This window comes from Paralichthys olivaceus, chromosome 3, assembly GCF_024713975.1.
Source record: "Paralichthys olivaceus isolate ysfri-2021 chromosome 3, ASM2471397v2, whole genome shotgun sequence".
NCBI classification, from domain to species: Eukaryota; Metazoa; Chordata; class Actinopteri; order Pleuronectiformes; family Paralichthyidae; genus Paralichthys; species Paralichthys olivaceus.
The window spans coordinates 10,551,160-10,572,571 of NC_091095.1; the positions used below are offsets into that span (position 1 = coordinate 10,551,160).

The 21,412-nt window shown below is 42.2% G+C and overlaps 1 protein-coding gene across 1 annotated transcript in view; it reads right to left on the reverse strand.

The window, feature by feature from the left end:
- Window positions 1–459: 459 nt before the first annotated feature.
- The window catches only part of rnf13 (ring finger protein 13), a 36,039-nt gene continuing 15,086 nt past the window's right edge, over window positions 460–21,412 (reverse strand). Inside the window, exons 5-10 of the mRNA XM_020081406.2 lie at window positions 12,533–12,620; window positions 11,580–11,670; window positions 10,195–10,300; window positions 9,337–9,430; window positions 2,737–2,817; window positions 460–1,961 (exon numbers count right to left, since the gene is read on the reverse strand). Of these exons, the coding sequence (XP_019936965.1) occupies window positions 1,585–1,961; window positions 2,737–2,817; window positions 9,337–9,430; window positions 10,195–10,300; window positions 11,580–11,670; window positions 12,533–12,620 (837 nt within the window). The 3' untranslated portion in view covers window positions 460–1,584. The remainder of the gene's footprint in view (window positions 1,962–2,736; window positions 2,818–9,336; window positions 9,431–10,194; window positions 10,301–11,579; window positions 11,671–12,532; window positions 12,621–21,412) is intronic.

Below are 21,412 nucleotides of genomic sequence, written 5' to 3' on the forward strand. Positions count from 1 at the left end.
TAAAAGTTTGTGGATTAACAGTGTTAATGAAGTATCCTGATACTTTGTTGAAGTAAAAGTACTTCATAAATAGTTAGTCATACCACTCTACTGTACTCAGATAGTTTAAGTCAGTGATTCACAACCTAGAGGTAGGGCCCCTCCAAATGGTCACAAGATACATTTTAGGAGTTGTCTTATATGATTAATGGGAAGAAAAGTTTGCATAAATCTGAATTAATTCTTCAGACAATCCATTCACATCTGAAATGTGACCAAGTGACACAAATGTGCAGATGTTTTTTTAAGTGGGTACCTCTGGTTTATGCAATGCAGATAAATGTGCAGTAAAATAAAGTTTGGTGGAGCAGACAAAGTAGCTGCACCCTCTATTTCTGTTTTGAAAACCTCAGTTAGTTGAAGTATTTTCTGGACAGACTGAGGTCAGTTTGTCCCCGTTATGACTCAGACAGTGGACAGTTTCTTTTGTCATTTTCAATTTATTGAAGTGAATTCATATTGAGAACAGACAAACATGGGCAGATAAACACTGACGAGACATGATACATCAACTGAAAAAAAGGCAACAGGATTCGTCAAAGAAAGTAAAGTGTAATATGTAATGTAATGTAAAGTATGTAATGACAAAAAAACATGTTAGCGTATTTACTATAAAGAGTATTAAAACAAGATCAGTCAAACACCTATTACAAGGCCTGTCGACCAATGACTGCTCGTGTAAGATGAAGTGATAGGTCTGGAGCAGCCAGAAGTTCTCCACAGGAAGTGGAGAGGACGCAGTTGTCCGTCAAGTGTCTTTTCACACTTTGAAGGAGTGTAACCCACAACAGGGTAGTTACGTGGAGAGCACACTCTGTAGAGCTGAATGCGTTTTTCATTGGCTCCAGCTGTAACAAGTAAAACCGTGGCACAGAACACAGACAGCCGGAGCGAGGCTCCTTCATACGTCAGGCTGGAAATTAAAGTGGCAAAATTATAATTGCTGTGGCGTTAAATGTTTCTATAGTTACTGAGTGATTAATTCAGTTTTACAAAAAGTGGATGCTGCAAAGCGCCTCAGTGTTTGTCAAGTTAGCAGAACATGTATGTACAACAATGAATCATTCCAGTTGTCTGAAACATACGAGAGGAGATAATCAAAGGTAAACATAAAACTTATTGTGATCTATACTTTATATATACACAGTACGTTTACTGAACTTTGCGTCAAGGATGAACAGGACTTCTCCTCTTGTGACTAACCCGGACAAAATCTTGAGAAATCTTTTATGACTAAGCAGAGTACAGTATAACAGTCTACTGTACATGAGTGTCATCAGTCCAATCTGTCAAACAGCCCTTAAGATAAACTCACTGACGTCACACACGAGGAAATCAGCACTTTGTCCACGGCCATGTCCAAAATAAAACTTTGATTTCATTTGATACATTACAATGTATTTGAAGCAGTGACAGAAGAACTCAGAGGATGAATCTATTTTGTGCCCCCAACTTAAGTCTGATGCTGTGAGGTTGGAGGTGGGGGGGGGGGGCGAGGTACAGGGAGGGGGGGTTTAGTGACCTGATTGGTCAAACGACAATCCGTCAAGCTCGGGGCAAGTCTTGCTCGTGGTCGAGGCCTTCGGAGCAGGGCTGCTGCATCTGCACCACCACGGTCTCCACGGTGACTTCCTCCTCGCTGTCGCTGCTGTCCAGCTCATCGTCCTCGTACTCGGAGGACTCCTGGTCCTGCTCCGAGCGCGACGCTCCCGACATGGTCCCGAAGGAGTGGGCGCTGGTGGAGGCCAGGGAGCGCAGCAGCGGGGTGCTCTCGGACACCTCCTCGTTCTCATCGGGGCCGCTCTCCCCGTCCTCTGAGTCGGAGTCAGAGTCGCCCTGCGAGGGGACCACCTTCTGCTTACACACCGGACACGTCTTCTTGGTTTTGGTCAACCAGGGGTCCACACACTTACTGTGGTAGGCTGAGCACGACAAGGAAAAGTTAGTGTTCCTGACGAAAAACAATCAAATGTTTTATTTTAACATTAAACCGAGAGTACAACTCAGTCAACTATTTAATGCCATTAATTAAACTGGTGACTGCTTTGATGGTCAATTTATGGTGAAATTACTCAACACTGGATATAAGCTTGGGGGAAAACAAGGAATTTCATTAGTTGGGCTTTAGGAGTGCACTGGGGACATTATTATTAAAATTATTATGAAGTGTTGGTCAAACATCAAAATTCATCTGCAAATAAATTGTCGAAAGCCCAACATTTGAATTTGACTTGATCTTCACAGGTTTATGTTATAAGGGAACATCACAGGATTATCTATGGAATCAACCCTCCGTGGACTGTGACCGGTTCAACCATTGGAACATTTGACTGTATGTGCATCAGTCCTCCCTCAAAAAATAAATAAATCCTTTAAAAGAAATGTTTAGGTGTGAGGGTTTCCTCCTTTTCAAAATATTTTTGATATTTGGTTAATCCTGGATGAGGATGTTCGTCCCATGTGTTCTTACTTCAAATGTATCATTCTAACTCAAACAGTGGTATATTGTTATATGTCGGTCACAGAAAACTCTCTTGATATGACTCAATGTCCTTCTGACGCACTGAGCAAAGGTTCACGTGAGGATCCAGGAAATTGACCCTCTACTAAATACAACAACAATCATTTCCATACAGCTCTACTAATAAGTCACGATCTAAGGATCCGATTTAAGGGTCACAGTCGTGTTTGACTCACCATGAGAACACGGCAGGACTCGGAGTTTGTCTCCTTCTTCGTATTCGTCCAGGCAGATGGCACAGATGTCATAACTGTCCCCTGGGTGGAAGACAAGACGCCTGAGCGTTAGTATACTCATTTCTTCTTGACCATTGGAAGTGTTTGGTCTGAACCAAAACAACAGGTGTCAACAGACCAAAATTGAGTCTCACCAAAAGAGGTGATCTCAGACTGGATCAAACAGAACCATGGTTTGGTCAGTTTGCGATGTGAAAACAATTCTTTGGATTGTTCAGACTTTTGGTCCAGTTGTAGGAATTGTCTCCATTCGAACTAACAACACGGCAACATCAGACACATGGATGTCCACAAACCATTCAATGTCGAGTGTAGTCGACGTGTTGTCAACCAACATGAAGTGAGAGACTAAATCTAACAGGATAATGTTTACAATGTTAGGAGCTTGGGTTGTGAGAGTGAGGAGGTGGTTTATAGTGGACTGGTTGGTTGGTTTTTTTTTTCCAGAAGGTTACTGACGTCAGGTGAATCCATGACGCCTCGGTTGCCTCATTAGTCTGACTTCCTTAAACTCTTTGTGGGACTTTTCCAAATAAATTTATATCCCAGCCGCACCCGCCCATCCAAACCTCCGCCCGCCAGTGAAATCACTAAAACCAAACTGCCAGCGCTGCATTTCCTAACGTTACAGAAAGTGCAGAGTCTCTCTGTGGACCTAAAGCTCAGGAATGTATCAACGCACTTGCTCTCAAATTCCACAGCGTTCCTCTTCTCTTCATTCCCTTCCTCTTCCCTGGGCCGAGAGGAGGGAGGAGAGGGGAGGAGAGGGGAGCAGAGCCGGTGTGTTTATGTAAGCTCTAAATGAGCATGTTTTCCCCCGACTGTGTCCGTGCCAGGTCTGCATGTGACCGTATAAGGATGAGGAGTCACATCGACCACAGCCTCCCCCGCCCCTCCTCTTCTTCCTTTCCTCTCTGAGCGTCAGCAACTTAAAGTCAAGGTAACATGTTTAACTCATTGCTCATTGTTCCTTTCACACTTACAGTCCCCACCACCAAATGATCGTTTGAATAACTTACTCTACTCAACACTCTTCTTCCTTTTCTTTTGACATTATTCCAGAGCAGCGCCCATCTTTTCCTCTCTCTCTCTCTCTCTCTCACTGTTGGACCGTGGGGGTGAGGGAACGTTTACACAGGCCCAGATCCAGTTTATTCTCAGGAAATGCTGAACTGTGGCACTAACTGTTACTGAGCTATTCTGAGAGAAGCAGAGACAAGAATGTTCAGTGGTATCCTGAACTCTAAGACTGCTCTGAGGAGATAATACAGAGTCCAACAGAAGGGATGTCACGCCAAATTCAATCCAAAACTAGAAAACAACACACATTTCCGGATATGAACATTTTGATGAACTGTTGTTTATATAAAATGAATGTACCTCATCAAAGTGTACAGACCTGGATACGTGTCATACTTTAGTTTGTCCAAAACTTGAACCCCATGATCCTCAAGGTCAAAGTTAAAATACCTCCATACACCAGACTTGGCGTATTTTTCATCCACTAGTCTTGGCAGACCTGTTGTCACGCCCATACTTTTTCCCACCATTCCACATGTTGTAATTGTTTACTGTGCCTTCCTCTCTTATCACGCTTGTAGAGTTATGTGGTCCTGGTCAGTCCCAGAATAACTACATCTCCACTACCTAAGACATCTATGGTTCTTCAGAGCAGAAAACAAAGTAACCTTCCGAATTTTGGCCTCAACTTGATAAAGGAGTGTTGGTTCTCATGACATTTCAGGAGTAGACAATCATTAAAGTTTTTAACTTCCAGGTTACTAACTTACTGAAGGACAAAACAAAGGTGAAAAGTCACATGAAAGCTGTAACTCTCCGAATAAAGTGGTTTCCCTAAAACATCTGAACTCTTGTTTCTTTAAATACAACATGTTGTATTTAATCAGCTCAGTGATGTCATTACTGTGAGCCTCAGCGGGACAGAACATGTGAAGACGAATGTGCGTGTGCTTCATGTGCTTGTGCTAGGTTCCTATAATGTAGACGGCCTCCTGTCTCGCCTCAAGCTGTAATCCTGTGTGCTCTGTGTGTTTCAGCTCTGAAGGTGGGTGGTAAAGTAGATTTTTCAATGTTTGGCAGTGTGCGTGTACTCATACAGGTCTGGGAATGTCTTACAGTTACGTCTTGGGGCCAGTAGCACATCTTAAAAAGGCCGTGCAAGCCCGTGCAGCTCTTCTCCCTCTCTTCATTTTTCATTACTCAGCCGGTCTGCCAGCGCTCCTGGCTCTCAGAGGAACCACGCTGTCCCACTGAACTTCACATGAGCAGTGGCAGCGTGTAGCAGAGCGAGCGAATGAAAAGAGAGGGTGACAGAAAAACGCAGCAAAGAGAGAAAAAAAATTGCTGCTGCACAGTGAGTCACAGCTCGAGCCAATCAGACGAGGGCAACTGGCACTGAGACCGGGAGACAAGAGAAAGCTCCTCTGTACTGACATCAACATGCCTCACACACCGACGGCTGAGACACTGCAGCTGCTCTGTTCACTGTGTGTGTGTGTGTGTGTGTGTGTGTGTGTGTGTGCGCTCCATGCCTATGGTTTTTAAGCAGAAGGCTGAGGGGAGGGGCAGAGTGACTCATTATACGCAGGGCGCGATCAGACTGGAGGTCAGGAGTCACAGGGTCCAGCCACCCTCCATCTAAACGTAGCTTTGAAAACAATCCCTCTTGTCTCCTCCAAAAGTTTGAAATTCACTCTGTCTGTGTGTTTTGATTTTCCATCATCTGCTGGACGCCGGTTGCTAGCGAGACTCGCCCCTAAGAGGACAGAAACTTACTCTCAAACGTCAGGCTCACGGCCGAAGTGGGGATGACGCAAGGCTCTGCAACAGAACCAGAGCGTAAATCAACGTAATGGCAGCGCAGCGCTGCGTGCTGACAGCCGCGGCAGCTGCTATTACATAATCCTGTACATTGACACAGACCTTATGCTGCATGCTGCGGCTCAGACTGGTATTGTATACCAATTACATGGGTACCATGGTTTTCATTAAGGCATTGTGTTCTATCCATACAGACGCTCTTTGTTTTTCCTACTATTCATTTCACCCTGTGGACTCTGATTTCTATACATGCAAGTCTGACGTTATGCAGAGCTGAACGCTACCACCTCTGGTCCAGATCTGTACCAGAACAGTGGCTAAATGCATTAGAGATCAAATACTACCGTCAACTGTGAAGTAAAAGGTTGAAATTTAAAACATGCACGACAGCAGCAGCAAGACAGATGAAAATAGTGTGGAAACAGAAAAAACACTGAAGTGTTTGCAGAGGCGACAGAAACAGCAGATTGATTTTTCCAGTCTCGGCTCCAAAGCTGAAGTCGGGAGTTTTCTTAGCAACAAATATTAGAGAGAGGATCTAGTGGCCATCGTCATTCCGACAGTTTCATAATGACTTTAACATGCAATTGATGGAATCAAAGCCACAAACACTGTAGTTTCTGCTGCATTTCCAAAAAAAAAAAAAAATAAAATAAGCTCACAAAGCAGATACTCTGATCTGATCAGACTATGGATTGTACCTTTGAAAGTGACACGACATCACAGTGTTCCCCTTTCACTATAGCTGCATCTGTTCAAAGCCCCCAAATTCCGAGCTCAGCATTATCCGCTGTAGCTGAGGCCAAGGGCACCATTAGGCATCCTTCCCACTATGTGCTGCACACGCACACTTTCGAACTGATGAACCCCAAATTCAGGCACTCTGCCCAAAAGCGTGGTGGGATGGGAACTGGAGCAGCAGAGACTTGACTGTCACAGGGACGTATGTGGCATCAAATTGTCCCACAGCAAGATTAGTGTGTCACAACATGAGGCTTATATATATAAAAAACAAAAAAACAGACAGCGCGCTGTAAACAAAGACCGGTCTGATGAGCTTTGTGATTCTAGTATAGTGAGCCTGGCATAGTTTTTGTTGCTGCATGGCCACACCAATTCACTGGTGTGTCCTCAAACAGGACCAGACTTTTTCTTTTTTCTTAAAAGACGTCTCAGCAGATTTAACATTACTCTCATGTAACGTTGTGTGACTCTGCAGGATCAAAATCTGAGCAGCAGAATCAGAGACATCCTCTTTTTACTTGTCAGACACCTACAACGCTCACAGTGCAACTCGACCACAGACATTTCAGTCAGAGACTCCAGTGTGTTATGTGTGTTATGTTAGTGGCTAACGTAGCGTCGAGCCTCAAGCAGCGATTAGGAGCCGATGTCTGTTATGGTCACTACTTTCCACACCTCCAGATTTGGATTGTTATCAAACTTGTAGTCTTCAGACCTACCCAATCTTCCCAAGTTGTCCCCAGTCTAAATAAAGTATATTCCACTAGTTTGTGAAACAGTATGTGGAGGAATGTCATGATAATTCCATTTCCTGATTGCTTATTTCAGTTTCCTGTTTTTTATCCCCTTCTTCCCAGATACATGTTATAATCTTTCCTTGCAGGATCCAAAAGCACCATTTTCTTTATTTTACAGCTCATAGCTTGTCATAGCAATCCATGTTTTATTAGTTAACACTAATATTTCTACATTATAATCTGATTTCTATGACACTAGATTGATAAATATTTATAGAGGCTATTTCTGTTAATATTGCTGCTATTAAAAGTCTTACCCTTATCTGGAGTAAACCCTCTCTAACAGTAACTCCCCAACAGAGGCACAGTCTGGTCTCTTGTTTACGCCCTCCCACATTAAAATCAGGGCACTCTGTTCCTTGAGCTTGCATTGCTCCAGAGTGCAGAGTCTAAAAGGTGATTAGGTTTGGAGATTTGATGTCCGCTTCCTGTGTCACCAAACACTTTGACTCAGCTGACAGGAGCGGAGACAGCTCCCCCGGGGGCTGTTTCCTGGACATCTGAACACCACCCCCCCCCCTGGAGAGGTCCAGGGTGAGTGTAGCAGTGCCTGGTGGAAACCCTGAGTCAGAGCGGGCGCTGCTGGCAGCCACAACCACCAGCATGCACGAACCACAGAGCCTGACGCGACAGAAACAGCTATCTGAGCTAACGCGCTACTTTTAGCTGCTGCACTGCATGTGCATCTCTTACTGCCAGGAGGGGAGGGGCGGCTCAGCTCATAACCCCCTCAATTAGCCGCTTTGCAAGAGGGCTGCTTATCATGCACCACCCATCGTCTATAAAGCCTGGTGTTTCCCTCTGCTCAGCTGATTGTAGTCAGGGGCTTTCTAGTCTGAAAATACAGCTGCTGGAGGACACACAGCCGACAGAAGAAAAAAAAAACCACACAGACAAAACTCACTTGAGCACAGAGAGGATTTGCATTGCAAAACAATGCTATAGCCACACTGACCCTTGTACCGAGACAGAGGGGAAACTGAGCTGAAACGTTTCCAGTCAAACTCAAACAGAGACGTAGCAGAGTTTTGTTCTACTTCTCATCTCACAAACTTTATTTAATCTTATCTTCTCTATTTTTCTCCCGCTTACTGTTCTGACCAACAACCACCATCTACTGTACATGTGTTCAACTGGTTTGAGACAAAAACACTTAACATTGACCCCTGGAATGAACACCACCACATTCCAAACCATCAGTCATGTGTCGTGTCTCGACAGTGAGGAGCTCCAATCTGCCACACAGGGTTTTGTGGAAAAAAAAAAAAACATCAAATCCATATTAATCCGATTAGCTGCACAGGTGCAGAGCTCGAGGGAGGAGTGATGTGTCATTATGACATCATCAAAATCATGTGAGAAACAGCAGCGTGGCAACAGCATCTCCACAGCTTCCGACTGCAAACTGAACTCCAGCGACTTTATGACTGTATTTCCTCAAATGAATAGCATGACCTTTATATACCTCAAGGGCAGAAGGACGGTTTTTATTTGAGGAATTCCATGTGTTTAGTAACTACATTTATATTCTTGGTAGGGGAGGGGGTGCAGATGGGAAAAGTGAACCAGGTGAAATGAAGATAACATGACTTGCGAACAAATGCACGTGTCACTGACAGCGGCTTGAAAGTTAAAGGCTGTCAAACCAAGAACATGAAAGAATAGAACTTCCTGCAGAAACATATATATGATCAATTTTTTTCCACGTCTGACATTTTCTCCATTTTCTCCTGCTTTACAACACATTGACTGTTCAATTCCCAATTCTCCTTTCTACTCATTCCCTCCATGATTACACTTGCATTGCATAATAAAAAAAAATAAAAACAATAAGAAGATCAGTGCATCAGATGGAATACTGGCGGTATTCATGGCTTATACCCTGGACACTCTCCTTCTGGCTTTTTTTAGGAATCCCAGTCTGAGGTCAAAGGTTAAAGAAACGATCAACCTCAGAGAAATTATTTTTTTTATTTTTTAGATAAAAACATTATGAAGCGAGCATCAGGCATCAGTCTCACCAAGATTATGAAGTTTTGCACACAAGTGTACCTTCTAAACCCATCAGTATACAGTATGTACTTTCACTCTGATTTACTAAACGGCTCCAATATGTCTATTCCTGACACTACAAACTGAAATGTTTGTGTGTCCCTACCTTTCTTAAACTTGTGAATTGGGAGTTTCTTGAGCTGATCTTTGCGCAGGCGGCTCCTCCGAGCTCTGTGGCGATCCTGGACAAACTTGGTTATCTAGTCAAAGCAAAGAAAAGATAGAACACTTTCACGTCCTTTTAAAACCAGCACACAAAGCCAAAGTCCATACACAAAACAATTTCTGTCTCCAAAGCAACATGGTAACATAAGGCCAAGTACGAGATTTTCAAGCTGGATGAGCGCCTTCAGCCTGACACTGTAAGACGCTGATACTTGACAAGGAACCAGTTTGCACTCAAAATGTTTTTTCTAATGCAAATAAACAGAAACATTCCAGGTTCTCAAGAGGAAATCCTGTAAAAACAGATCTTTCTTCCTTTGCTTTGCAATCATGAAATTTACACATCTACAGTTACCACCTCACAGTTGTAGGCGTCAGCCAACCTTGTTTCTGAGTTTCACTGTTGAATTGGGGCCAAAAGTGTTTCTGCAGACCTTTGACCAAATTCTAATCAGTTCATCTTTCTTTGTGTTTGTGCCGGATGTCAGGACGTGATATATCAAGCGCAAGAGAATCTGACAGACGTGAGGTCACAATGACTCTAACCACCAAAATCTGATCAGCTGAGTTAAAGTGAATGTTTGTGCTGACTTTGAGAAAGTTCCATCAAGGCATACTTGAGATATTTGTGAGTGTGTGTTTATAAGAATGGGAAGAACACATGTATGTGCGGATACACTCATAAAGCCTCTGGCCATGGCTGTCGGTGCAGAGGAATTAAATATAATAGAGGCTATTTTCCTTTAATATGAGCCCACTTTTGTTTGAGTTGCATCCCAGGTGTCTTCAATGTACCTACCATGAAAACAACGATGAGGATGAGGCAGATTCCCACGATGATGAGGAAGGGGATCAGGTAATATTCTAGTGGCAGGCTGAAGTCTGGCATAAGGACAACATGTCCCCTAGAAGAACAAGGAGAGCCAGTCAGGTCACTAAACATTTGGTACTGACAATAAAGTCACTGATGCAAGGTTGCTTTTCACATATGAAGAATGCAGCAGCATTCGGCATCAGACGAGTTCAGAACAACAGAAAAATGTCCAGAACATTAAGGAGAGGGGTGGTGCCTGGGTAGAGCGTCAACAGTGGCTTTAAACCTTATCACCAAAGCTCAAATCTCGTTGTTTTTCCAAGTTGCAATCTTCTTCCGCATCTTCTACATGTATGGCTAATTTCTTTCCTCCCGAGATATTTATATTCTTTCTGTTTTTTTCACTTTTGTGTCCTTCTCATGTTAGAAACTTTATCAACATACCCACGTATTCGCTGTGAATTTTTCTGACACATTTTCCTGCTGGATTCTCGCTCAGATATTTTCCGTCCCTTTTACTCTGGGGGTCTGGCAGGAAAAGTTCTGAAAAATGTGCACAGCAACTGGCTCGGACATTTGCGTTCTCACACACAGTCCCTCTGGAAAATTTCAGGAAAATGTGAGTTCAGTGCATGTCTGAAAGCAGTTTGAGTGACAGTGAGAGGCTGAATTATTTCTTTAATCAAAACAGCTCGTTGTTGTGAGCTTCCACATTTCAGATATTCCTTGTGGTGATGTTCAGTGGAAAATGCTGCAGTGTGACAGTCAAACAAAGGTTCCTCTGTCGATAAATGACATTTCACAGTATTAATTAATGAAATAAGTGGCTCTTCTTCTTTTCACAGAAATCTTCAGCAGATCTCTGCTCCGGTTATAACTGTAACAGCTTAATTGGTTGACAGTGACAAAACCAATACCATGTTTGGTGTTCATTCCTCTCTGCAAGCAAAGACTAACAGGAATAACAGTCAATTTTGTTTGGATGGTATCTGACACTATGCACGCTCACACACACCAGCTGATTCAAAAGTGTAGAAATGGGATTTTGAATGACATTTTATTGCTCTCTGGGCTCCTCTGACAGGCTGAGACATTTCATTACCAGATTATCACCTCAGCAGCAGCAGTGACAATACATGAGAAGACAAATCTGCACTGATATATTACAGTGCACGCTGCAGACTGAATATTTAATCACACTGTACAAAGCCAGGAAGCACAGAGTGGACAGAAGAGACAGTTTGGAGTGAAGCAGCTGAATAAAAACATCCCTCCATGATGTTTCACTGAAGGAATCATGATGAGCAGAGCTGAACAGAAGACCGTTTTATAGTGAGGGCCAGAAAAATGAGATTCAGGTTTAGTCTCACCCCTTGTCATACGTGTAGTCTTCTTTCAGAGAGTTGGCCGTTTCTTCACCCACAAACACGGAGGGAATAACGATCTGCTTCATAACATCCACTAAAAAGAGAAATGAGACAAAAAAACACGTAATTAAACATCCAAACTCAGTGAACAATCTTGTTTTAACTGGGCTTAAAAATGTATCTACAGAGAAAACGAAATAAAGCAGGAATTCTTTCAAATAAAATATTTAAAAGGTCTCACAATTTGAGATTTTTTTAAAAACCTTTTCTGGATATTTTAAGTCAGCTTTCATTCTTTTGGACATGAAGATCGTGAGATTCATATTAGACGATAAGTTCATTGACAGAGATCAATAAGCAACTTTTTTAAATCAATAATTAGCTTAGACATTTTTGAGCAACAATTATCAGAACCTCACTGGTGCAAGATTCTCCTATATAAATATTAAGTTTTATTTATATTTGCAACATTAAAAATCAGATTATGAAACCTGTGATTGCACTTCAGATGCTGTTTGACCATCCAACCAACACTTAAATGCATACGGACAGGATTTAACTTATCACCACCTAGCATTACTAAGTGTATGGAAGCCTGCTGATAAAGTATGACCCTACACATTCTCTCTTAAATGGGGACGGAGATAGCTGATGAGACTCAGGTGGAGGAAAACCCCGGACCCAATCATGTCACAAGACTGGGTTCCAAAGGGGACAACAAGGACTCATAGGCAGGGAGGGCTCCAGTGCTGCAGGGCATCATATCCTACCTCAAGTACATTTGGAGACTTTAAATGAGTTCCTGACTGTATGTTTGCTTCAGTTTCCCTCAGGCTCAGAGAAAAAGAAAAACAATCTTCATCCTCTGTCAACACAGAGATGCATGAATAGAAATCTGTAAAAGATGCTAAATGCCTCTGTGTTGGAGCCCAGAGGAGGAGGAGGTGGTTACTTACAATCGTTGGATCCCATGCTGATCAAGTCATTGGCGTCTACATTGTGAACAATGGCCGCCTTGAATCCCGCTTTCTGGGCGTTGAGGACCTGAGGAGACAAAAAATTGACGTCTTGATGGTTAAATGGATCCACGCTAGTCGAAACACCTGGTGGTTTGTCGGTGGGTTAACCTGAGCTGCTACTATCAGACTAAAAATAGCCCCCGGTGAAGGTGGTAAGTGTCAGAGCAGCGGTTTGTGTCGGATAATTTGACCAAATCTTGTTTCCACTATAAGAACGAGCAGCATCAAACCACATAAAGCACCGACATAGAAACAGAAACCAGTTGTGGTTGGGAGAGAGAGTGTTCTCTGATTCTACTGAAAGGAATTGAGCCAGAACTAAACTATTCACTCACAACAGCCTCACACGTGAACCACTGCCAGTTTAAAGACGCCATCTATGGCTGACGTGAATGAAATTTTGATTTGAAAAATTTTATTACGTCAGCATCTTTATTACAACAGCAGAACTGAGCAGACAACAAAGACCACAGATAAAGCAACACTGTGGCTCCATGGTACGTTTCCCAGGAAGAGTTAACTACAGACCAGATGTTTGCATTTAACGCTGAGACAATTCACATCTCCACGATAAACACTCAGCTGACTGAGCTGTAACTGAAGATCCAAAACAGGAAACGTCCGATGAAGCAGAGAGAGAGTACTGGGGTAAGAAGGGGCTGAAGACTGAGTGGGCTAAAGGTTAGAATGTCTGCTCTGTAACAAGAAGGCATCGCAAACAACAAAAACGTCATCTCACATTTTGACCTCAATGATTTTATCTCCCACTGACTGCTCTTGTTTAAATGTGCTGTGATTTCTTATTTCACTCAACATTAATCACATTTTTATTTGATTCCCACAAATGTCTTGTTTGCCCTGAAACAACAAATTCCAACCAAACAGTAACCGCACCACAAAACAAAACAGACTGATTGAAGACTTTTAAATTCTGAAGACAAATAACAAGCAATAAAACATAATCTAATCATTCACCAGAATCTAAAATATGAGAATTCAGTCAATGGAATAAACTTTATAATGTATCTGCATTGTAAAATACAAAATTAAAAGTATTTTCTTGGAAAAATGAAGCCTTGTTTTACTTTTTTGTTTTTACACTTGACCAAAATGATGCTTAGATGGTATTCACTATTCCAGTTAGGGAAAAGGTGTAGTTGTGTGTCTGCCTGTGCTTATGTTTAGTGTGTAAACTGTGGCATAAACATGCCTACATGTCGACACAATCATTTATCATAGATGTGTTCCTCTAAACCTCTTTAGAAAAAGTGATGCCTCTCACTGCTACATAAAAACAGATGCTACAGTGTCTTGAGCTTAACCTGTTAACCGTGTGTGTGTGTGTGTGTGTGTGTGTGTGTGTGTGTGTGTGTGTGTGTGTGTGTGTGTGTGTGGGCCTTCTTTAAAGGCAAGATTTTGGTGAAGTGACGTATGAAGTTTTCAGAGATTAAAAAGGCAGATGAGTTGACAACTTGTACTTAAACCAACAATCTCACAACAGGTAATGCTTTTACAACTTGCTGGAAAAGAGTAAAACGGTGACAGAAAAATAACAAACACAGCCGTTGTTTTGTGTGCTGCATTACGGATACATGGGAAACTGATGTAATGAGGATCTTCCATCTGTGAGTCTGTTTTTGTGGCTCTGACACACTGTAGACGCTTCAGTATCCTGACTGGCCATTGTTGTGGCTCATGGCTCACAACAGATGTGGTAGAGGAAATAGGATGTGATGATATAACCCTGGAATAAACAATTATGTGCCTTTACACAGTTAGAGATACAGTTGGGACGGTGAATGTTTCTCATGTAAAGATCACTGAACAGGAGTAAAGGCAAAGACCTTTCCTTTGTTTCTTTCTTGCTTTGTTAAGTGACGAACCAAAAAATAGATATTCAATAATGACGCTTGTAAAATGTGTTCACAATCATGGGTGCTAGCTGGCATAAACTGCAGGTGTAGACTGCAGCAGGCTTATCGTTGTGTCCCAGTTGTTGGTAAACCCTTTTCCACATTGAAAACTAATGCAATCTTTGTTATTTGCAACAAGGCTATTTGCAACATTTTTTTAATGAGATTAGCATTAGCATCTGATTGGATACAAATCTGACCCATTTTGACATTTGAAAGCAACAAGTGAGTGTGAGTGTGTGTGTGTGTGTGTGTGTGTGTCCTGCAGCTTGACCAGGCCTCTTTATAAGAGCATTGTACTCTGCTGTGGTGCAAGAAAATCCATTTAGATCTGTTAGGACTTTTGTGTGTGTGGTGTGTGTGGTGTATGTGTGTGTGTGTGTGTGTGTGTGTGTGTGTGTGTGTGTGTGTGTGTGTGTGTGTGTGTGTGTGTGTGTATTGTGGCCTGCACATGGACGCCACACTGAGCAGTTCTGTCTTTTGTCCGTCCCTCGTCATTGTGATTTTATGCACAGGCATACGTGAAGCAGCGCGTTTGGCAGCCGCAGCATTGTGAGCCCATGTGTTTGCCTGTGAGAGCGTTATTGTGTGGAGGTATCAATGGCTGCTGTGTGTGTCTAGAGGCAGGCTGTCTGGATGAGTGCCACACTCACAAAATACTGCGTCTGGGTGTGTGCATGTGCATGTATGAGCTTTGAGGGAGGAAAGTGAGCTAGGTGAAGACGGACCTCTGTGTTGATGGTTGTGAGATATCACAAACAAGCATTAGGCAACCGAAACCCTTTCAGGTATTGGTCTGCCTCTGAACGCCTGCTCTGATTCGTCAGCTGCTTAAGACATTTGTCAGAAATCTCTCTCTAAATTAGCACAACTTTTCCATCCATTAGCTGTACTGCTTATGTTTATAGGGTGCCGGGTCCCAGTGGACATTGGACGAGAGGCTGTGTAGTCCCCAGCCCATTATAAGGCCAAAACCTTTACACCCACAAAAAAGTTATATGACAGACGAGATAAACGCATAATATGGGTCATTTTATTATCTATACTTGCAGTATTGTAAAGTTTGAATTGTTTTAACATTGTCTTTTATGTGGGAGAGCACCTTTGGATTGCTACTTATCCTGTTACATCCTGGTACACCATCCATCCATCCATCCAGCACTGGCTAGCCAACAACCATTTAGAGCCCACTTTAAGTCCTAAAACCTACTCAACTTATAAAACAGTCAAATGTAGGTGCTGACAATTAAAGTTAATATGCTCTACAGTTGAGTTCAGTGTCTTTTCAGGGGTATTTTTTTTACAGTGTAACTAAGGAGCCACTCTGGCTGTGTGCTGTCTAGATGCCAGTGTGCAGTGTGGTCTGTCTGCCTGGGATCTGCAGAGGAATTCAACCTCTGCTGCTGGCTCACCCTTGTGTTTGCATGGGCAAGATAAGGACATTCAGTGCATTCCTGAGAACCGAAGAGAGGGAGGACGCAGTGGAGGGAGAGGCAGAAAAGGAGAGAGGGAGAAAGGAGGGGAAATGAGATGTGAAACCTAGAGAAATAAAACTCGAGCTAACAAAAGCCACTAGTTTCTCCTCGACGTGTGCAGACCATTGTGAGCTGGAGCTCCAGCTTCTATGTCAGTTTAACAGCTTTCATTACACAGAGTAAATGCTGTAATCCCTGTGGGAGCACATAAAGCTCCTGCTTTTCATCCTACATAATATTAATCTATACAACCAACTTGATGATGACAGTGCATTAAAATACGAGTTAAACATTGAAACTTAAATATAGTTCTTTGTATTTTTGTGTAACTTCCTAACATTTTTATTTCAGCATAAAAACTTTACAGAATAAAGTTGCTTTTCCCCTTATTTTGTTCATTTTTAGTGCCAAAAGTTTCATGCTTTTTCACATGGCAGCTGCCCTGAACTGTTATTGTGCGGCTACAGTTGGAGAACTAAAGGTTAAGTGTGTTTCTCAAGGGCATCTCCACATCTTTTATTGTCATGTGACGGCATGACTTGGCTCCAGCTCTGTATTTCTCTCGCTCTCCCTCACTCTACAATATTTTTCCTTTTTTGTACGATCAGGCCTTGGACTCATAACAAATTTGAAATATAATAAGCATCTGATTCTTTCTCTCTCTCTTGATGGCACCCTGCCGTGTGCTGACCAAATTCTGACTCTGCTTGTGTGGTGGGTTTATTCATGCTATTGACCAATTATAGATTTTTAAAAGGCAGACTGGACTCGGCTTAATTGGATGTTGTTTTCAGAGCCGTGAGTGAAATTAACAACCTGCAGAAGTTTTTACTCTGGAGGTTAAGAACATAGTACAAGTGCTCTTAAATTTGCATTGAAATGACTTCAACTGGAGTGTCTGATTTGATTTGGAATTATTTTGTTTTTTTCATTGGTAAATTACTAAATTAATTGCTTGAGAATTAAAGGCAAACAGCAGCAGCGGGTGAATTTAAACCAAACTGCTGCTGCACTTGAAACTTTTCCACAAATGTCCTAATTTTATTCAAAAAACAAACCTGCTGAACCCGTTTTATTTAGCTCATTGAGGCATTTTAAGTTTTCGTGTCCTTCAGTCAGAAGGTTGCAGCTGCTGGAGGCCGACAGCTCTGGACTGTGTGTTTGTGTCGAGCAGCTTCCTGTGAATGTGTGGCACTGTGACAGAAGGTGTTACTGAAAAATTTTTTAAAACACATTTCCACAACACTGTAAAATCACTCTAAAACACAGTGTTTGTGTGTACAAATTAAAGTGCGTCAAATTTGTGTCGGTCACAGTCGACTGGAGCTGTGTAAACGGTGCCACCTGGAGCTGCCTCGCTCAGTGGCGCTGGAGTTAACCGTTTAAATCCCAAAAAAGAGAATAAGAAACGTTCATTTAAATCTGTATGCGTGTGTTATTGCTCAATAAATCAATTTCTAATCCATGATACAATCTGTTAAAAACTAATTTATATGAAAATGTTGTTAAAAGAAGAGTTAATTGATTATTTCCTGGTATCATCTACCTACAGACTGACTATGACATAACATATGCCAGCACACACAGGGTTTTTGTTTCTGCTCCTGTAGCAGGATCTTTAAGGGCGGTGGTGTGGACAGAGACTGCTGATAGCATCACTCATTACTGCTGCACCACACCACAGAGTGTGTCTGTGTGTGTGTGTGTGTGTGTGTGTGTGTGTGTGTGTGTGTGTGTGTGTGTGTGTGTGTGTGTGTGTGTGTGTGTGTATATGCTGCCAACACTGCACAGCCTCCTCATCTAGTGCTGCAACTGAAACATCGACTCGCTTCCCTGCCTCTCCTCTTTTTCCTCCTCTTCTTCCTCTTGCACCAGTAAAATTCTCTGCTTCACACACTCCTCTTTAAGTCAAGGTGCTCTTTTATTCAATTTGCAATGTCCATTGTTAGTCCACACTTGTGTCCCATGAAGGCTGCGCCTGAGAGTTGTGCAGCCTCCAGACTGCTTTTGCATAGAGCAGACTTGACCTATGCTTTGTGTAAATGAGCACACCTTTCTCACACAACACAACTCTAACTAAGTGTTGCAGGATAAACACCACAACATAGAGTAAAATTAAAAATAATCTATTTTTCTAAGTTTCAAAAATAAATGTTATCTTACTGTAACTAAACACCACCAAAATAGCAAAGCCTCTATTTAAAGAGTCACTAGCAGGGAGAGACACAAACTAGAATCACCGCATTGTGTTTGTATGTTTCCCTCAACCAGTCACGTTTGAGGAAACATGTTCACAATGTTCCCTTCTGTTCTCGAGTTACGCTGCTGTCTAATGTCCAGAGAAGTGTTGATGCAGGACATTATGATGTCACAATGAAGTTGAGCTGTGACTGTCATCACTTCATTTTAGTCTTTTAGACATTTCTGATCAAATTTGTATGAATAGTGTCAGAAAAATGTGCTTATTGTGACGCCACGGTGACCTTTAACCGACACAATCTAATCAGTTCATCTTTGAGCTCAAGTGAACCTTTGCACCAAATTCAAAGAAATTGCGTCACAGTGCCTTTAAGATATTGTGCTTACGAGAGTAGGACACACTGAGGAACAACGTGACTCCTGCAGCTACTTTCTTCTAGGGCCAACTGGGAATGTCAAAATGTTGGTGCTGCGAGCATAGACTGAAAATTAAAAAGCCAACTCCAGGTCTGGAAAATAAAGCCAATGCGAAAGTGCCTGAAACCTGTTTTCCCACCAATAAAGGCAACTCCGCTGGTTAGGGTCCTAATACCTAGTCTTCTTCAAAGTCCTGTGAAGACTTCAACACATTCATCCTCTTCCTTCCTGCACCTACCACATTTTCATTCAACACTTTTGCCCTTAACACAACTCCTGAGCCTTCGTGGAGAATTAAATGAAAAAAGCACTTTGTCTATAAAAATGCTGTTTGGTGAATGGCTGAAAAAGTAAAAGAGAAACGCACATGCACTGATTTGCTTCTTAAACCGTATCAGATACAATTTGCCATTTTCAGCTCCTCTCGTTTGGACAGCAGCTTTCAATCAGGTCCTCATTCCCTCGTTTTTTTACTCCTCATCTTCTCATTCACACTCACCCCGATCCCATTTCACTTCCCCTCCATAAGCTCTCTCCTCCCATCCTTCCACTTATTTCTCCTCCCCCTTTTCTCTCTACTCTAATCCCTTCAAATCTTATTTTTTCTCTTTCTCCTTTCCTACCTCCTTCTACAAATTTAACCTCCTCCTTCTCTCTGGCCTCATTACCCCTTGTTTTATCAGCCTGACTCCCAAACTCCTCGTGAAAATCTGCACGGCCCCCCTCTCTTAATATTTCCACCCTCCCGCTTTTATACTCTCCCTCCCCTCTTTCTAATTAATATTTTCTCTTTCCGTCTTCTTACCCTCCCACCTTTCTCTCGCTCTCTCCCCTCTGTGTTTCAGAGGAATGCAGCCCGGTGCAGAGCAAAGCTGGGTTTCAGTTTCAAGGTCCAAGCTGCTGATTAGATAAAGAGTTAAATTAAAACCACAAACTGCAGGAAGGAGTTGCATACACTGATAACGCAGCGCAAACGCAATTAATGCAATGAACTAATAGAACAAACATTTTTCGACTTTTCAATGTTTTAGAGATCATCTATATGAGTTACTGTGTGTGTGTGTGTGTGTGTGTGATAGAGAGAGAGAGAGAGAGAGAGAGAGAGGGCAAAGGGAACAGGCCGTGCTCTCTGTTGCCACAACAGCTCTGAAAAATGACACAGCCAGGACATATGGCTACTGCCCTATCTCTCTCACACACACGAGCCAGTCATACATCCAGTCAGCCATAGTCATACCCTGTCATAAGACTGTGTGCAGGAAGCCAGATCACTGTTTGAATAAAGACTGAAGCCTGTGTGTGTGTGTGTGTGTGTGTGTGTGTGTGTGTGTGTGTAGCTTGGGGGTTGTGAGGTCACAGCAACACAAATAGGCCACATGATGAAATGCTTTTACTGTAAGGCAGAGGTAGGAAGCAAGGCTAGATGGGAAATAACAGGCCACCAGAGGTAACGCTGAACAATTTCACAAAGTTGATTTTTCTCTTTGTCCAGATATTACAGATACAGTCTTTGTTACAATTGTGGTTGCAATGACTTCACTCCTATTCAAACCAGGGCTTTTCCTGCATAGAGAATTGCCGCCTCTGGCAAATTTCGGGCCACCTCCTCAACAAAATTCTAGTTCAGTGGAAACCTGGGCCAAATTCATCACTACGAGTGGATGATTACTATAAAAGAATTGTGTAGCTTCTGTATGATAGTCCTGGAACTTGAGAGAAAGACACACACACGCACACTGGGTAAAAACAACAGGATTTGTAAACTTATGTAAGGAAAGCCGGGGAAGTGCAGAGAGCAAATGACAGAGACAAAGAGAGGATAGAGGTGGTAAAACTGTAAAAAAAAAAAAAAAAAACTATTTTACGGCCGAAATGTATAAAAGGACCAAAAATGAACACTGTTCGCAGACTTAGAGGAGCTTGGGCCAGGACAAAACCTGTAAACTACATTATTTTCATAAAAAGTGAAATAAGTATGTGTCCTGGAGGGATTTTTTACAGCTGAATAACACACGTAATAAAACGAAAAGAAAAGAATCCCATCACTGCTTTATGTGCAGTTTCTTGTTGTAGTGATCTTGCCTGTTTATCCGTCACACTCGGTACCTTGTGTGAACATTATTACAGTGAACTTTTCTGGTGAATGTTTTGGAATCGTTTAGTTTTACAATAACTGATCTGTGTCCCGTCAGCTTCCAGACAGGAGAAACAGCTTTTATAACCAGACTTGACATTTAGTCTGAACTCCTCTTTGCCAGAAGGGTTTTGGACAGTTTCGTGGTGTGACCTACGTCTCACATGGGGAAACAGCTTTCATCATTTAGCAGCATTTAGCAGTACCCTATATAGTCATCAGTAGCTTTTATAGGTTCACTTTAAAGTAGAAATAGATAATAGACAAAATCAGCTAATATGAGCTTTTCACAGACAAACTGGTATCTGTGTTTATTATATCTTAGTTCAAGTTCAATATAGTTGGTTGTATTTATGTTTTCTTGTTATTTATAGTTATTCATAATAAAAGTTTATGGTTAAATGGACACCTAATCATATTGTGATCAATGGCAGTAGTGTGGAGAAAAGACAGGAGTGAAAACAACGTGGGTAGAGGGCGGCAGAGAAAGACTGAATAGGTGAAAAACAGCAAATTCGAGTAAGATAAGCGTGAATAACGTGGTCACACAGTGCTCTGCAGATCAGAGTACACGTTACATAACTAGGACATTATGTCTCAATGTATATAGACCTTCCCGTCTGCCTGAGTGTGTGTTTTTGGCTGAGGGACGGACAGGCTGCACAGGGGAGAGAAGGGA